The 18,909-nt window shown below is 42.9% G+C and overlaps 1 protein-coding gene across 4 annotated transcripts in view; it reads right to left on the bottom strand.

The window, feature by feature from the left end:
* Atxn7 (ataxin 7) overlaps positions 1 to 18,909 on the bottom strand; it is a 146,034-nt gene that overhangs the window by 83,793 nt on the left and 43,332 nt on the right. The window contains exons 1-3 of one of the 4 annotated variants that reach the window (XM_006518015.4): positions 10,774 to 13,121; positions 10,155 to 10,451; positions 9,869 to 9,937 (exon numbers count right to left, since the gene is read on the bottom strand). In XM_006518015.4, coding sequence (XP_006518078.1) covers positions 9,869 to 9,937; positions 10,155 to 10,440 — 355 coding nt within the window. In that variant the 5' untranslated portion in view covers positions 10,441 to 10,451; positions 10,774 to 13,121. Of the gene's footprint in view, positions 1 to 9,868; positions 9,938 to 10,154; positions 10,452 to 10,773; positions 13,122 to 18,909 lie in introns of those variants that run through there. The other 3 variants (NM_139227.4, XM_006518017.3, XM_006518018.4) reach the window with 3 other exon arrangements.

Here is an 18,909-nt window from a genome sequence, read left to right as displayed (position 1 = left end):
TGCTAACGTCAGAGTAAAGAGAGAGAGAGACTGCCAACGTCAGAGTGAAGAGAGAGAGAGACTGCCAATATCAGAGTGAAGAGAGAGAGAGACTGCCAACGTCAGAGTAAAGAGAGAGGGAGAGACTGCTAACGTCGGAGTGAAGAGAGAGAGAGACTGCCAACGTCAGAGTGAAGAGAGAGAGACTGCCAACGTCAGAGTAAAGAGAGAGGGAGAGACTGCTAACGTCGGAGTGAAGAGAGAGAGAGAGACTGCCAACGTCAGAGTGAAGAGAGAGAGAGACTGCCAACGTCAGAGTAAAGAGAGAGGGAGAGACTGCTAACGTCAGAGTGAAGAGAGAGAGACTGCTAATGTTTAAGAAGCACCACCTCTTACTACTTATTTTTCCCCTACCATCCAAGGTAGCATAAAACTAACACAAATTTGCTACACTCTGGCCAGCATCCTCAGAATGCTGAAGTTTCCTCAGACTGACTACATTTTGTCTGTTAAAGCTGGCAATTCACTTCCTGTTGCTTCTTGATAGCTCTTCAGAAGGTATCACTTCACTGAAGTTGTGTATTTTCATTCCAACCTGCAGTCTCACTTCAGGCTCCCAAGCAGGCATTACCATCATTTGTTCACATGTAGTCAATGGAGACTTGGTGAAGCAACGCAACTTTCTTCCAATCATTGCCCTGCTGCAGCTGCCATTTGAACACAGATTTAACTGTGGAATTGGAGTTCCCAATACTGCCTCTATTTAAAGGTGATTTTTGCAAATGCATCATATGGTATGTCTTTTTTATACAGTACCTACTAATTGCACACATTCCCTGAATATACTTTTGAAGACAAAGATTCAGCACTGAGGTTCTCAGACATCACAGATAGTGATCTTGAGAAGTCCACACTGAAATGAGCAAAATACAGCCAAGGCAGTAATAAGTATTTCCTAAAGCTAGATACTGTCAGAGTTAGAGGACTATTCTTTAAAAAAAAAAAAAAAAATATATATATATATATATATATATATACATATATATATATATATATATATTTCTTTTATGTATTTGAGTACACTGTCGCTGCGTCAGACACAGCAGAAGAGGGCACTGGATCCCATTAGACCTTGTGGTTGCTGGGAATTGAACTGAGAACCTCTGGGAGAACAGTCAGTGCTCTTAACCTCTGAGCCATCTATCTCTCCAGCCCCCAAGGAATACTCTTTAGCCCAAAGTGATAATGCTCAGACTTCATGAGAGTTTGAGACCAAACGAAAATGATGACAATTCTATACATGGACTTCATCCTTGTTTAAAATACACAGCCAAAGACTACAAAAAACCTGAATGAAACCTGGTTCGGAAAAAGTCTCGGGCTTAAGGTTTTTAGTCTGGCTGGTAGAGAATTGCTACAGTTTCCTTGCCATACACAACAGAAAAAGCATTTTATGCTCGCAGATTCTTCATTACAAAGAGAACTAAGACTGCTGAACTTAGTTACACACTAGTAGTGCCTTAATCACTCTTCTCTTTCCTTAGCTCATTTATAACAACACCTGCTGTACACGATGAATAAAAATTTAATCCTCTGCCTTTCTTCCAAAAGTAGAGTAACTCCAACTGTTAAGTCTACTAACGTTTCTTTTTCTCTAGAACTTCAATCATCCTTTAATAATCACAGGCGTTCATTTATTAGAACTACTGTCATAAAGTTTGAATATCAATGTGATTAAAAGCAAGCTGGCACTGAGGAGATGTTAAAGAGTGTAATTTCACGTTTCCAAATTCCTTTAAAAGATTTTTTTAATGGTACAAACCCCAGATGGTTATATTGACTATGTGCTACGACCTTAGCTCTAACTGAATCTTTCTTTGAAAAGCCCATCAGTTCTAGTGCACAGTTCCTCAAAAGCTCACCCAGGACACAGCTCTGCTGCCTCAAACACAATCGTTTTGGTTCTTTGCTTTGTTTTGAGTTTTATTTGTTCATTTTTTTTCTTTTTAGTAAAGTTCTTATTTCTCAACAAAATTAAGCAAACAAGGTTAGGTTGACTTGGTCATGTTTATACGCAGGCACACATCTGGAATGGGCTTGGCACAGCATGGAGGGCAGGCAAATCGTGATTGAAGGCTACGTGCTTTGAGACCTTGGTGAATTACCTCACAGTTCTGAAACTCTGAAGTATTACAGTGGCAGCTATACTGTGAACATACCTGCCAAACTTGCCGTATGCTCATGTATGTGGGAACACTGTTAGATTTGGACACCGGGAAGGATGTTTGTATGAAATGAAGTGTCTGGAGTCTAACAGTACAAATTACAAAGATGTTATGTATCAAAGTGTCCTAATGAAGTCCACTATGTAGTATTCTAACTAACTTAAAAATGCAATGGAAAGAGCCAGGAAAACAAGAAGCTGCAGGAAAGCACAGCCAAGCCAGCATCATATGCAGGTCATGGGCACAGTGATCTGCGCACGCTGCTCACTCTTTCCTCATGACAGAATGTACGAGAACCTGTCAAAGCGAGTGGAGTGCTGCTCCAGCAGGTGGATCTGCATGGTCTCCACCAGCCGAGTCACTCAGGGAGGCTTGGGTCAGCATGGGTTATGCTGGACGTTATGCGTTTTAGCAAGCACAAAACCCTAAGACACTGTCACCTTTTTAAAATCAAAACACACATTTGCCTCCGAATAGAGCCTTGCTACTCAATCCCAAGAGGAAACTTGGGCTCCTCTAAGGTAGCTAAAGGACAGAAAGGCTATGTATGAAGAGTTTACCTGGGAAAAAACTCACAAAACGTCTATCATCCTGCTCCTGAATATTAGGGACTCTGATAGCAGCATAATAACCTAAGCATCACTGCCATGGCCCAGGGCTCCTGAAGACCCGGCAATGAACATTCTACTGCTCTGCATGTGAGTCACTCTAGGAAAGCAATGACACGTGGAAAAGTGGACAAGAGTTTGGGACTGGGCAAGGGCTGCAATGGTGTCCTTAACTCACTTATGTGGCGTTCTTATTGGTGTGTTAGTCAGCAGAAGGCAATTTGAAAACATAAAAATAAATGATTTTAATGTAAACAAGACATGGTTGGGCGTGGCAACACACATCTTTAATTCCAGCACCCAGAAGCATAGTCAGGAGGCTTTCTTCTAGACTAGTCAAGGGTACATGATGAGACCCTGCCTATTTTTTTTTAACAAAAAAACTAGATCTAACAAGAAACCTTAAGCATAGCCTTTTTTCCTCTCCATACATTTCCTTCTATCCCACATTCCTCCAACGGTAAATAAACTCTTCGCTCAGGAACACTGCTTTCTACCCTTAACACAAAAAGCTTGAAAGGAAATGTCAATCATGTTCAGTGGAAGGGGTGCACTTTCATCAACCGTGGAACTTACAAAGACAAGGTCATCTGGCTTCTCCCGTAATGGACCAGACAGTAAATAGCTGAGATCATAGGCTGTATGGTCTTTGCTGTACCCCCACTTAATACTGTTGCTTGCTGTGTAGAGATAGCAGTCACAGATATGTAAGTATATGAGTGCCTCTGGCCATGTCCCAACACAGTTTTCCTTAGGGACAATGATACATGAATTTCACATAATTTTCACATGCCATGATATCATCTTCGAGGCTTTCTTTCAATTGTTTGGCAACATAAAAATCCATGGACTGTAGTTTGACTAGAATATCTATGTACTTAGAGGTAGGAAGGAAACCTGGAGAGGAGTGCCTGTCTGAATCTCTCCATGTTCCTTCTCCCATACATGTGAGCGCATACCCTACAGGTACAGCACTGCTCACGGGCGCTGTCTGTCAGCCAGGTATTGGATCTTATCATTGCAGTACCAATGCTCACCTGCAGAGGCTGCCTCAAGTGAGGCACTCAACAAGATCACCCCCAAGTACTCCTAAGTTCATTCGCAAACAACTATCCCCCAGGTGATTCAAAGGTGAAGAACACAGACTTCAATGTTACCTTAATAAGTTTGGTTTAAATTCCCCACTTGACATGCACTGTTACCTCCCTTGTACATGAGGGATATCAGAGAAATGGCAAGCCCACATGCCTCAGACAAAGGCACAATGGAAAGACTGCACTTTCTATAACACCAGGTGAAGCCTAAGCAATCAGACAAAAAGATGAAACACTATGAGGCCTGTGACATGCTTCAAAATAGTTCACTGTGTGGCAGAGATAAAACAAGACTGGGCCATGACTCGGTCACTGAAGTCCTCTAACGGCTAAAGGAGGCTTGCCAAAATATTTTGTTTTTCTGTGTTTCAAATCATACATAAGAAAACCTTAGTGGTGGGGACCAGACATGAGAATCTGTAGAGAAAAAGTGAAGTATTTCAGGAAAAGGATTTTATGTCTATAATGTGGTGTCTTTGACAGTACTGTAAACACACACCGATCCATTTTCAGTTCACTAACCACAAGCCATCTTTCCTTACTAGAAAAGAAAAAGGGTGTGTGCTGGACAGTTTTTGTCAACTTGATACAAGCTAAAATCATCTAAGAGGAGGGAACCTCAATTACAGAAATGCCTCCACAAGATCTGGCTGTAGGCAAGCCTGCATTCTTAATGATCAATCAGGGACTGACTGTCCAGCCCATTGAGATACTGAGAGCTCAACACCACCACATCCTTGGGCTGGTGGTATTGAGTTCTATGAAAACCGCAGGCTGAGCAAGCCATAAGAGCAAGCATGGCCTCTGCATCAGTAGCACCTTCATGTTCCTGTCCCACTTGAGTTCCTGTCCTGACTTTCTTTGATGATGAATTGTGATGTATATAATTATAAGCCAAATAAGCCTTTTTCCTCCTCAAGTTGCTTTGGTCATGGTATTCCATCATAGCAAGAGTAATAGTAGCCCTGACTAAGACAGGGTAGTACTGCTGAGATAACTCTAAAGGCTATACTCCTCACTGGGCTAGCTGGCCACAGGACCAGCTAACCTCTTTTTCCACTGTGCTCCACAGCATTCCTATTACTTAGATAAGGACATCACTTGCCACAAGTGAGGACCATCCTTCTGTGTTGCTAGAGTGATACTGTGCCTAAATATCAGGATATAAGGGACAGTATATATCTTTGTTCTTTCTAGAAAAGTGTAAGTGGGCACTAAAATCTGGGCAAAACAACCTCAAACACTGTCAGCCTCTGGCCTCTCCTAAAGCCAAATTAAAGTGGTCCTAACCCATACTCCCGCTACAATGGAAGTCAGGCATTTGAGCCAGGTACTCCATGGCAGTGCCGTTCAATCTTTCTAGTAGTCCCAGCCATTTTAACTTTTCAGCAAATGTTTACTGAGCCCAACAGTGCACAGAAGCTGATGCCTTTATCAACCATGTCTCTGGCCCAGGAATACACACAACAAAGAGCCATCACATAAAACATATTCTCAGAGACACAGAGAACACAGGAAAGCGCGAGGTGGTTTAGTCTCATTCAAGTGGATTCAGTGAAGCCACAGCCCATTTTCCAAAGCAAGGCAAGTGCCCAGCACCACTGCTGCTGACTTCTCCCATGACACAGTCGACAAGGTTGCTAGGAAATTAAACTATGTAACGGGTTCATCTGTTAAGTTTCCCTATGGTTTTCGACATTGATATCAAATTCCTAATCGGCCCCGGATCTCTCAAACACTGGACCACCAACCAGGCAGTATTCACCAGCTGATAGGAGGCCCCCAACACATGATACACTAGAGGACTGCCAGGTCTGGGTTCAGTCAGAGATGAAGCACCTAACCCTCCACAGACTGGAGGCCCCAGGGAGTTTAGAGGTCTGGTTGGTTGGGAGTGGGGGCATCCTTGTGGAGACAGGGAGATGGGGAGGAGGTGTGGGATATGGAACAGTTGGAGGGTGGACTGGGGCAGGGGGTAGACTAAGGGGAGGAATAAAATCTGGAGTGTAATAAGTAAGTAAATAAATAAATGACACAAAAAATCCCTAATCAGTTATTCACAGCAATTAATTCCATTTAAACATAAATTTTGGTAAATTTCACAAATAAAGAATTTGTGAAAATTTTTAAAGTAGAATTTTAATTTAAAACTTTAAAAGGAAAACATAACTTATTTTTGAGTTTGATTATTAAAAGTTCAAAATATATTATCAACCTTAGCTCAACAAACTCCACAATGCCACCAACTAGTATTCTAAGTTACAGAGATAAGCAGTATGAAATCAGGATGTGGATGAGCAATGGGCTAATGTCTGAAAAGTGAGTGGCTGGTTACCCTAAGTCTTTCCATGTGCTAAAGGGAAGATGAGAGCTGACTTATTACCCACCTTAGGAGCAATGCTAGTTCTACCAAACTTTACTGTTCCACGCTTCTTCCACAGCATTAATTTTGGGGTATGAACAAACTGACTTAAGCAAGTTACAGAGAAAAGAGAAAAAAACAAGCGCTACTACTAACTTTGTAATTTTGAACTTTGGCATTGAGACTCCAAGAAAAATGGCTTCAGCCATATGCCCTAGAGAGTAGGAATATACATTATTTTGCATATACTTTCAGAACTCTGATCCCTAGAAGTGATTCAAGGGTCCTAAGTTGAAAAGATGATGGAAAGTAAATTGCAAAGTCAGTTCTAACATTGCCAGGAGCTGAAAGGGTCAAAGAAGTTACTGTGCAACAGGTCACTGTAAGTCATCTAATTTATTTTCACCTTCTACAATAACCTTGGGAAATAGGTATTATCATCTCCTTTCCAAAATAAGAGTTATTTTCAGAGAGATTAAAAAGCTAATTTCATACCCCATGTTTGATAACTCTCTGGCTAATAAATCACAAATTGAAGAATCAGGGTCTTTATATTCCTAAAGGCTTCATAATGGAGAATTTCTCACTTTTATTATTTCATTAATAAGTCAAATTATGTACAAATATACATATTTCTTCACAATTTAATTTCACTGACGAGACAAATACATACAGATTTAATTCTAAAACATCACTGGCTGATGGAAGACAATCTTAACTAAAGACAATGGTAAGTCCTATCAGTGTTAATAGAACATACAGATCTGTCTCCCTCTTTCTCTTTTTAGGTGGTGTGTAGGAGTAAGTGTGTTTGAAGCACACATGTATGTAGAGGACAGAAATCAACCTCAGATGTATCAGTTCCCCTGGAGCCATCCACCTTGTTGTTTGAGACATGGTCTCCTCACTAACCTGGAGCACATCAAGTGGACTGGCTGGACAGGAAGCCCCAGAGATACAGTGCTTGCTCATCTCCCTCCTTCCCTACACACCCCCTCCCCTTGCTCCCTCAGTGGGATGAAAAGCATGTGCCAACAGGCATGCTTTTGGTGGGGAGTGGGTGGGTGGTTAACGTAGGGTCTAGGAATCACACTCAGGTCTCCACAACTGCACAGTAAGCACCTCAGCAACCAAACCACTTCCCTGACCCTCAGGACAGTCAAAATCACCTCAGTCTTTCAAGCCTGGTCCTTGCAGAAACACATGAAGAAGCGACTGAACGAAAACTTCAGTCTTTACTCCAAATATGCAAGCATAAGCTCCAGACAACCTAACAGCTGCAACATCTTTTAAATGCAGAGAGCAGCTTTAAAAAGATGTAAGGAAGGGGCAGGGTGGTTTGCTGACTGGAGAGATGGCTCAGCCATCTGACCACTCTTCCAGAAGACCAAGGTTCAAATCCCAGTACCTACATGGTAGCTCACAACTCTCACATAGACATACATGCAGACAAAACACCAATGCACATAAAATAAAGGTAAATAAAATTTCAAAATATTTTTTTAGAGATGTAAGCCAGGTAGAGTAGTACACACCTTTAACCCCAATTCTCTGGGACTCTGGAGGCAGAAGCAGGGAGAGCTCTGTTAAATTCCAGGCCAGCTGGAGATCTACATAGTGAGTTACAGAACATTTAGAGTTACATAGGGGAACCCTGCCAAAAGCAATCAACCAAACAACAAAAATCACCCAAACCAACCTCTAACAAGCCGTTTTATAGATTGATAATACAGCTAGGTTTGTGACTCCCTTTGGCCTTAGGTATGAGATTTCAGAGCTTTACGGACCCTATTCCCATTAGAATATATTCAAGCGAACAGAAATGGATTCAGCTGCTAAATGTTCTTGAGTCTCAGAGATCGGCATTCAAGGCGACAGTCATCCTCTACAAGGGAATTACCAACACTCAGCATCCTGTCCTCAGAGGCTTAGGAGTCATGTAAGGGACAATACCCATAGCAGGAATAAAAAGCAGGAGCAAGAGTGGATTAGGACCTCTGAAGTCCCACTCTAACACTTCCTACCAGAGTTGCCACTTTGTGATTTTAATTTTTCAATCCCAGGCGGACTGCCAAGTCACAACTAAAACCGGACTAACAACTGATTTTTCCTATTGCAACATCACCAACAAGCCCTGTGCTTCTCTCTTTCCTCTCCCCTTAAACAGCAATCCTCACGAAAAATCAACTAATTTTCCCTATAATCTGTTCCAACCAGAAGCACTCACGGGGTTGCCATAGTATTACTCTTCTTGGCAATACCAACCATGTGGCCAGCTGAAAAAGCCAAAGCAGGGAAAAGGAAAAAAAGGTGAGAGCTAAAACCTGCAGCGACTGTGAGGCCAGCACAGTAAGGAACCAGTCATGGATTTAGAAACCCAGCTGCCAAAGCTCTGCTTCTTGAGTCCTGAACAAAAACTCTGCCAAAATAAACGGCTACAGGTGAGAAATCAAATTGCATGGGCACATGTAAACTCAGTACTCTGGATCCCAAACTTGACTCAAGGCCATGACCTTTCTCACCAGACTGCCCAGGTAATCATTATGAATCAAAAGTCATAGAAAAAGGGTACTGTCAAAAGACAAATCTAAGTTTCCTGATTCCTAACCTGATTTTCATTGATAGCATACCTTTAGATCACCCTATCAGTAGAAGTCGATTTACTATGGTTAGTAAAATTCTGTATTCTTGTCCCCTTATCTGGCAAAGAATCCCAAATGTACTCCTTGCTTATGATGATCTTTTGGTAGCATTCTAAACATCGCTTTAAATTCCCCTACAAACAAGGGTACAGGGAGGCTTAAATACTTTTAGTTTTAAAGTACAAATACCGGTCATGGTGGTGCATGCCTTTATAATCCCAGCACTCAAGAGGCAGAGGCTGGCAGATCTCTCAGTTCAAAACTAGCCTGGTTGGTGGCACACGCCTTGCCCAACACTTGAGAGGCAGAGGCAAGTGGATTTCTGAGTTCGAGGCCAGCCTGGTCTACAAAGTGAGTTCCAGGACTGCCAGGGCTATACAGAGAAACCCTGTCTCGAAAAAACCGGAAGAAAACAAAAAAAAAAACAAAAAACAAAAAACAAAAAACAAATAACAGCCTGGTCTACAAAGCAAGTTCCCAGACAGCCAAGGCCATTTAGTAAAACCCTATCTTTAAAAGCCAAAATAATAATTATTATTCAAAATTCACTCTCTTTGCCTTAAGAAAACCTGGTTTGGTCAAGGCTCCTGCTCTACAGCATCCCCAGAAAGGCACTACTTTCCAAAGCTTAGAACTCTTTCTTTCCCCAGAAAGGCACTACTTTCCAATGCTTAGAACTCTTTCTTTCCAGGTGTTGTCCATAACTAAAGAGATATATGTTAAACTCCCTGCCTGCTTCCTATGCCCATCACTTTGAATTGCCCTTTCCAGAAGGGATCCAGGTTGCTGCCCATTACAGAGAGCCCCTAGAAATGAGATTTCTTCCTAAATGTTCTACCCACCCTCTTCCATCCTCTTCAGCAGAGACCTCAATGTGGCAAGCAGGGAAGGTGGGCTGAAGCAACAAGAAAACTTCCCCAAGGTTGGGTACAAACTCCACCAGGGGGGCTGGACTCACCTTCCCGGCAGAGCCCCATGACTTCGCGGTTTTTCCCAAACTCCTTGAAACTTTCATCCAATTCGGTCCCTAGGAGATATACACACACAGGAGGAGGGGAGAGGCAGGTCAGTGGCTAGGAGTGTGACGCACGCTCACGCACGCTCCGGGTAGGTGTGGGCACCCAGCAGAAGATAGCATCTCTGACCCCCGTGGGGGCGGCCACAGGACACGGCGCGGGGGAGGGGATCGGGGCCAGAGGAGGGGGGCGGGGGGGCGGGGGGAACCAGGAGGCGTGGACACTCACCATCCTTCCCAGGAAGTTTGGAAGCTTCCACCCACAGATTCCACGACTGTCCCAGCATCGCTTCGGGACTGGGCAAGGGCCTGCGCTCCCCAACCGTCGCCATGGCGGCGGCCGAGGTGGTGGTGTCCCCGGTGCCGCCGTCCTCCGCCCGTGGGCGCCGCAGCGGCGGGTGCTGCCGCTGGGGCTGCAGAGGCTGTGGCTGCTGCTGCTGCTGCCGGGCGGCCGCTGCTCCGCCCGCCGCGCGGCGCGGCTCCCCCCTGACGTCATCCGCGGCCCGCTCCGACATTCTTTCCGCTCCTACAATGTAACAAAAAGGGGGAAAAGAGTGGCGCGGGGGCCGCTTTTAAGGAGGCTCCGCGGAGTTCCGGCGGCGTGCGCGGCCCGCAGGCCCGCGGTGCTGTCAGCCCCCGGCCCCTGCCGCCGCCCGCCTCCCCGCCCGGGCGCAAAGTCCGCGGCGCCACCGGCTTTCGCTTTCGCCTCCCGCGGCCCTCGTAGGGCGCCGGCTGCGGCTGCCACTGCGGCGCTGGCCGCCCTGCCGGGCCCGGCTCGGGAGGCCAGCGCCCGGAGCCGAACTGCCGCGACCTCAGGCCTGCCTGCGCCCCGGCCCGCGGCTGCCCACCCTGCGGGCGCTCGCATCCCGGCCCAGCCGGCAGCCCCGCTCCTTCCTTCCGTCCGCGCGTCCGTCCGAGCGGCGGCGCCCGGCCGGCTCCCTTAAGCGGAGGCGCCTCCTGTCGCCTCCTCCCCCTCGCCGGTCCCTCCCTCTCTGCTCGCTCCGGCGAAGTTTGCACGTCAAGCCCCCGGAGTGGAGCCAGGGCGAAGTCGGAAACGCAGCCACCTATGGAAGAGCCTGCCGGTCGGCCCCGGCGCAGTAACGAAAGCGTCGCCCAGGCCCTCCCTCCGGAGCCCCGGGCACCAGCAATTCGCTCTGGGCTCGCGGGAGGCTGCACAGTAGCTGGAGCATGAATGGGAAGCAGCCACTGTGCGGACGCCCAGAAACCAAAGCTGCCAGTGGCAGGTGTGAAAATGCCGCCCAGGTGTTAGCCCAGGCGTCCGCATCGAGCCCCTGCTGCTTGGCCAGCCAGGAACGTGCACTTGAGTGCCCACAACTGAAGGTCACACTGTGTCCTGCGAACTTGAATTTCTTCTCCAGCAAGAAGGAAGCTACAAAATCAGTGTATCACTTTAAAGTTGGGTTGTTAGTCTCTCACTATTTATGGCTGTCTTTCCTAGAATCCGATGAGACCCCCATGGCTTAAGGAATATACCAGACGTTCGTCAGATTTGGATCACAAATTAATAAGCACTAGCACATACAGTCACCCCCTCCCCGACCATCAAACAAGTAAAGCACAGGAGTGGACCACCACAGGGTGCCTTTAGTTCCTATTAAGCTGTTATCTCATTTCAGTAAAGCAGCATCTTTTTAGCCTGCTCAGAGCCTCAGGCTTACAGGTGCCTTCTGGGACTGTATGAAGAGGTGAGCTTTCTCGACTTGCTGCTATTATCTGTTGGCTTTGGGGGGGGGGGCAAATATTTAGTAAGACAGATGTGACCAACATCTCTGTTGAAGTACAAAAAACCTTTCAAATGTTAAAATGAACGCAAAAGTGCATATGAAAATGTTTCCATAATATATTAAAGCCAGGACTTGGAGAAGGGGTTTGACATAGGTGCAAGTTTAAAAGCTTGAGCTGGGTGTGGTATGCACCCAGAGTCCCCAGTGTTTGGGAGGCTGAAGCAAGTGTGCAGCATCGTAATACAGGTGAGACTGAGAAACACAGTAAGAGCTTGTCTTAAATAAATAAAGCAGAAACACAATTTCTGTGAGACACATTTAGAAATGTGTCTATAGGGTCCCCCCCCCCCACTGGATTGCACACCAAGAAATCCAAAAAGGAATCTGCTGAGTGTTTATCAAAGGACAGTTGCTTTTTGAACACTCAGGCTATACACCTACATACAGATTCAACTAACTGAAGTTTGGAATATATTTTCCTTAATTTAAAAACTGAGCCTGGCATGGTGGCACACATCTTTAATCCCAGCACTTGGGAGGCAGAGGCAGGCGGATTTCTGAGTTCAAGGCCAGCCTGGTCTACAGAGTGAGTTCCAGGACATCCAGGGCTATACAGAGAAACCCTGTCTCGAAAAACCCAAAAAATTAAATAAATAAATAAATAAATAAATAAATAAAAATAAATAAATACTGTATCCATGCAGGGCAGTTACATATTTTTTAAAATTTATCTAAATACAATGTAACAACTATTTACATAGAATCTACATTTTATGTAAGTACTGTAAGTAATCCCGAGGTGATGTGCTGTAGACTGAGAGATGGTGTATAGGTTTTGTGTCATTTTATAGAAGGGATCTGAGCATCTGTCAATTTGGGATTCTGTGGGAGTCATGGAATATCAAGAGATGACTTTTAAATTTAAGATTTTTAAATCTAAAAAATAATTTCTGTAATAATGAGCAAGGTTAGAATACATATTACCATTACTAACATAGCTTGTGTGTCTCCAATGCAGGTTTTCAAATTTTTCATTAATCTAGATTCATTGAAACATTTGCATAAATGTTTCCCAAGATGTAATATATATGACTTATTTATTAGTTTGGATTTTGTAATTCTACATTTGTGATAAATTAAAATATGAATTCTACTGGTCCTTGGAATTGCTAACTTAATGTAGAGCTTAGATAGAAGCACTATCGATGAGATACCAAGACCATAGCTATTGGATACTCAAAACAAAAGCACTTAGGTACCACACTTGGGAGATTGTATCCTGAGTACAAACATTCTGATTGCTGGACAGATAGGTTGAGAAAGAAAGAAAAGTGAGAATAGAGAACATGAAGCTTGACCTCACTTCCTAAAGATACTGCTTTCACAATTCATTGCTTGATCCTTCTGCCTTCACAACACTAATGGAACTTCTAACCAATAAAGATCAATATGGCAATTTGATTTCTGCTTGATAATTCTTTCATTTTCAAAGTTTTTTATCTCGTATACTAAGAACAGGTCTTAAAATTATAAATACAAGATCTCAGCATCACGATAGTTACTAAAACACATCAATAATACCTATTGAGCACCAAGGTACAAGGGACATGCCACTAGGTACTTTAGCACACTGTTTTAATATTAACCATTTTATACAGTCCACGTTGAACTATTTATAACTGACAAAGAGGCTAAGTGGTGGCATACACCTTTAATCCCAGTACTGGCGAGGCAGAGGCATGTGGCTCGCTGTGAGTTCAAAATCAGATTATAGAGTGATCTCCAGAGCAGCCAAAGCTACATAACAGAGAGAACTTGTCAAAAAACAAACAAAACGAAATGAAAACAAAACAAGTAACAAGAAAGGGAGGTGGGGCTCCAACGCCAGCCTCTTTTTGCTAGATTGAGAAGGAGCTCGTCCACTTACAAGTAAGCAACCTTGGGCACGTTACCAGTTTCCTAATATGTCAATACCCTAATCTGTAAAATGGAGATAAGGCCAGGCTTCTAAGGACTACAGGAAACGATCCTTTGAAAGCACTTGGTACCAAGACTAAGTTATTATTCTGACTTGCATCAGACTGAGCAACTCAAACCCTGAATGCAAGAGTATCTGTAGCATTGCATATCATGACATTTACTACCAAGTTAAAGATGATGCGGAGGAAAGCAGATCCCGGCACTTCCCAGCCAGGTCCTCTTTGTCTTTACCACCCATCAAAAGTCCTACTAGTTTATAAAAATGACAGATTCTAGTATTATCTGCAGTTGTTTTAGGACTCCTAATTAGTAGTTTGAAGGAGTTACCAATAGAAGCAAAAGAAAGAAAGTGTGTCTGCTATTCAAATGTTGGCAACCTTTTAAAAGTATTCCTTATACAAAGAACATTGTTTGTGAACAATAATAAAACAGAAATCCAAATACTTAGTTTTTCCTGTCAGGAAAGAAACTAATGACCTTGTTTATAAATATTCCATCCTCCATACCCCCTCCAAACTATAAAGAGAATGGGCCATACAACTTATACACATTTAATATAGTTATAATATGCTAGTTAGTATGTCTTATATAGAATTAATACTTCAATATGTCAATACCTGTTGATACTTTAAATAATAGATATCTTGGGGCTGGAGAGATGGCTCAGAGGTTAAGAGCACTGGCTGCTCTTCCAGAGGTTCTGAGTCCAATTCCCAGCAACCACATGGTAGATTACAACCATCTGTAATGGGATCCAATGCCCTCTTCTGGTGTGTCTGAAGACATGACATTGTACTAATATAATTAAATTAAATAAAATCTTTAAAAATATATATATATATACTTAATATGTATATTTTAAAAAATAATAGATATCTTGTAATGCTTGAATAAGAAAGCTGCAATTTACCAAGCAGTTCCTGACTGCATATTCTATGTAAGGCACTCTACCAGTCACCAGGGTTAAAAAAAAAAAAAATCAGCTGGGCAGTGGTGGCGCACGCCTTTAATCCCCAGCCCTTGGGAAGCAGAGGCAGGCAGATTTCTGAGTTCATGGCCAGCCTGGTCTACAGAGTGAGTTCCAAGACAGCCAGGGCTACACAGAGAAACCCTGTCTCAAAAAACCAAAAAGAAAAAAAAAATCACAGAAGCAATTAACAATTAAGCATTTATCAAAATGTCTATGTTAAAAGATCCCCCATACCAATCAGATTGTATGCAGTTTAAAAATAAAACTGAAGACTGGAGAGATGGCTCAGCAATTAAAAGCACTGCCTGGTCCTCCAAAGGACCTAGGTTCAATTCCCAGCATCCACATGAAGGTTCCAACTCAGGGGTCCAATGCCCCTCTGGCTTCAGGCACACACATGGTGCAGATACAAACCCACAGGCAAAACACATACACATAAAAATAAATCTTTCGTTTTCCTTAAGGAAAAAATGCTGCCAAATTCTGATCATTTTATCCTTTCAAGGATTCATTAAAAAAAAAAAAAAGTCTCTTAGTTCACCTTCTAAAATTAGTAGGGACATCCCCAGGAGGTGCTAGAGCTCTAGAAGAAAGACTCTTCCCATGGCATATCAGCCATGACATGATTCATTCAAAGATGCCATAATGCTCTTCCCACCTTGTATATATGGAGAGAGAGAGATGGAGGGAGGGAGGGGGAGAGAGAGAGAGAGAGAGAGAGAGAGAGAGAGAGAGAGAGAGAGAGAGAGAAATCTATTGTTTGGGGAAAACCAGCAGTCCTAACACAATGTTTAATAAGTCTGGAAACCAATACGTTAAGTATACTTATGTGTGTGAATTACAGGGTTGGTAACAGGGAGGATTCTTTTTATTTTTTTTTAAAGATTTATTTATTTATTATATGTAAGTACACTGTAGCTGACTTCAGACACTCCAGAAAAGGGAGTCAGATCTTGTTAAGGGTGGTTGTGAGCCACCATATAGTTGCTGGGATTTGAACTCATGACCTTCGGAAGAGCAGTCAGTGCTCTTATCCGCTGAGCCATCTCACCAGCCCGAGAGGATTCTTTATTATCAACTTCAAAGGACTGAAGTTATTTGAGTGACAAGAAAATCAGATTTGCTGAATTAGGAATGTGTTGGGTTCTTTTTCTTCCTCTCTTCCTCCCCCCTCTACCTCCCCTCCCTCTCTTTCTTTCTCTCTTTCTGTCTTTCTTTAATTCTGCTACACTTTGCAAAGCCTTTCTTTGTTCATATGCGCTTTGTTCTTCTAGCCAGCCCTGCTTTCTGTGTTCACCAGAGTGTATGGGCTCTGCTCTGTATGAGGGGTCTCTCATGCCTTTCCTTAACTGCTCTCTCTAGTGAAATACGGTTTATCACAGATACATCAGTATTCTAGTAGAGAAAGAATGGTGAATAAATTCAATTTACCAGCTCAGTAACCAGAGTGTCTGACAAGTGCAAGGTTAGAACTAGTAAGGAAATTTATGGTAGTGGAGACCTAACAATAATTATCTTTCTGAAGACTTAACCTGTACGTGCTCATTCCACAAAATGCACTGCTTACTGAGTAGTTCAAAGCCTTTATTTGGTTGGTTTTCTTACTCATGTGTGGAACAGAAAACAGTCATCGGTTAGAGCTAACTGCTTAAGAGAAAAATGTAAACATACAAGTTTATAAATTATAAAAGTAATTTATAACATGTAATCAATAATACTCAAATATTTCTTAGATGTTTAATACCTAGCTGAAGTATATTGATACACCTGATTTGAAATCTTTAAAGTCGGGGCTGGAGACAATGTCTCAGTGGTTAAGAGCACCAACTGCTCATCCAGAGCTCCTGAGTTCAATTCCCAGCACCCACATGGTGGCTCACAACCATCTGTAATGGGGTCTGATGCCCTTTCCTGGTCTGTCTGAAGACAGCTACAGTGTACTCATATACATACAATAAATAAATCTTTTTTTAAAAAAAAAGAAATCTTTAAAGCCTTTAGGTTGGGCAATTTAAAAAAATGAAATTATAAAAATGAAATGGAATAGCAGCCCAACATTCAGCTATAAATGAGGCCTACTATATGGAGTTTTAGCATGCTATCTCCTATGTAGTAAAATGCAGAGGTTAGCACACTGTTAAAAATAATTCCCTTAGCCGGGCGTGGTGGCGCACACGTTTAATCCCAGCACTCGGGAGGCAGAGGCAGGTGGATTTCTGAGTTCAAGGCCAGCCTGGTCTACAAAGTGAGTTCCAGGATAGCCAGGGCTACACAGAGAAACCCTATCTAGAAAAACCAAAAAGAAAAAAGAAAAAATTCCCTATGTCACCTTTGTACTTTTAAGGCTTTCCCTGAACTCACTGTCCATCTCACATCTTAAAGGCTCAGCAGCGAAAAGCACTACCACTTGCTATCTGCATGGCTCTGGGGAAATCACTTAGTCTCTCTGTATCTGTTTCTTTCTTTACAGAAGGAATGAAGCAAAACTAGCCACTTTAGAAATCAGCAGTGCAAGAGCAAACCAGACAGCTGTTACTCTCGACAGCACTACATCTGTTCCGCAGTAAGCCCCAGTTTTATTCTGTCCACGTTGTGTTAGTTTAGGAGGTTTTGCTAAAGTGCTTTACTTAATATCAGCCTTTGCTCATTTTGAGGGGCTCCCAAAATCTGAAGAAATAAATAAAAATGTATAGTATCCAAAAGCCTCTCCAGGCTGCCCTGCTTCAACGCTTCCAGTTCTGTATATTACTTTACTTCCTGAAATAATTCTATATAGCTTAGGGTAAGCCAACACCTCAACAGCATACAATGTGCTCCTACTGCTAGCTCTCTGGTCCTGTTTTTATTCATATAGGTAACATCATCTAAAATATACTAACCGACCCACCCCCAGATAAAACTCTCAGCTAATGAAGTCTATCTTGAAGTTTCATTTCTTTTACAACATCTGTCCTGACCCTTCCCAGTAAGCACATGGGAAGCCATCCCTACCACTAAGTCACAGAACTTCACAGCCGGGTCAACAGCATATGCTCTGAAATCAAAGTAGCAATGTGATCAATGCTTCAATGTCCCAGGGTTGGAAACTGTTCATTTCCGAATAAGGGAGGGAGCACTTGGAACCTGGAATTCACTTTATCAAACTGTAATGTGTAAACTGGTGCCTAAGCTGGCTGGAGCTGAACTCTTGAAAACAAACAGTCTAGGTTTGTTAGTATGAGATGGATAAAATAGCACAGATATTTCTTCCCCCTTTCCTTACCAAAGTTCAGTTGTTAGCCACGCCATCAGAAACATGGCACCCTGTCTCTCTACTTTCTCCTATACCTTGATCTAGTGAGGGTTTTATTGCTTCTGAAAACACAAACTTAAACAAAACTTTCATTCCCCTTTCTCCCTTAAAGTAGCAAATTTCTCCTTAGTAGGAGTAAGAGAACAGCAGATTTTCAAGTTTGGGTTACTGTTCACTGGCACATGTTTGAAGAACTATTCATCACTATGGTTCCCTGTTTTCCTCTTCTGGTAAGTGTGAGCACACACATACACATCATACATACATACATACATACATACACACACACACACACACACACACACACACACACACACATTCTCATATAAAAAGTGAGGCCATGGGCCAGATTTGGAAGGGTTCACCTTTAATCCCAGCACTCAGGAGGGGGAGGCGAGTGGATCTCTATGAATTCCAAGACACCCAGGGCTACATAGTGAGACCCTGGAGAGAGGAGAGGAGAGGAAAGAGAGAGACGAAGAGAGAGGAAAGGGGAGAAAAGGGAAAGCAAGAAGAGAAAGGTCTGGAGAGGAGAAGAGGAAGAGAATAAACCTCGAGAGCACTAACAATCCAAATTCTTTCCCAGTTCCACGGATCCCTAACCTTGCTGGCCAGAAACACAGCTTACACTCCTATGTCCACTCCGTTGTAAATGTTTTCATCATAGCGGAGAGCAAAGATTCAGACCTTCCTATTTTTCTTTTTTTTTTTTTTTTTTTTTAACTATTGTTCGGCAATTCTAAGACTATAAGTCAGGGACCATTGGCAGGGAGCAAAGACTATAAGGAAGCTTTTATTTCCTTAAAGTGTTTGAAGACAATATCCTTGGTATATTAATTATAATGATACCTTGATTTGGGAGGCCTCTGATCCTTTAAGTATTTTATAAATATAATAAAATAAGATTAATAATTACCAAAACTGTAATATCTTCATTAAGTTTTGAACTTATTTAATGTATGACATGCTCTACAGAAGTCCTGTAACTTTTTTTTTT

Source organism: Mus musculus, chromosome 14 (genome assembly GCF_000001635.26).
Source record: "Mus musculus strain C57BL/6J chromosome 14, GRCm38.p6 C57BL/6J".
NCBI classification, from domain to species: domain Eukaryota; kingdom Metazoa; phylum Chordata; class Mammalia; order Rodentia; family Muridae; genus Mus; species Mus musculus.
Note: the sequence above shows the minus strand (reverse complement) of the source record. Positions and strands in the feature narration are given on the sequence as shown.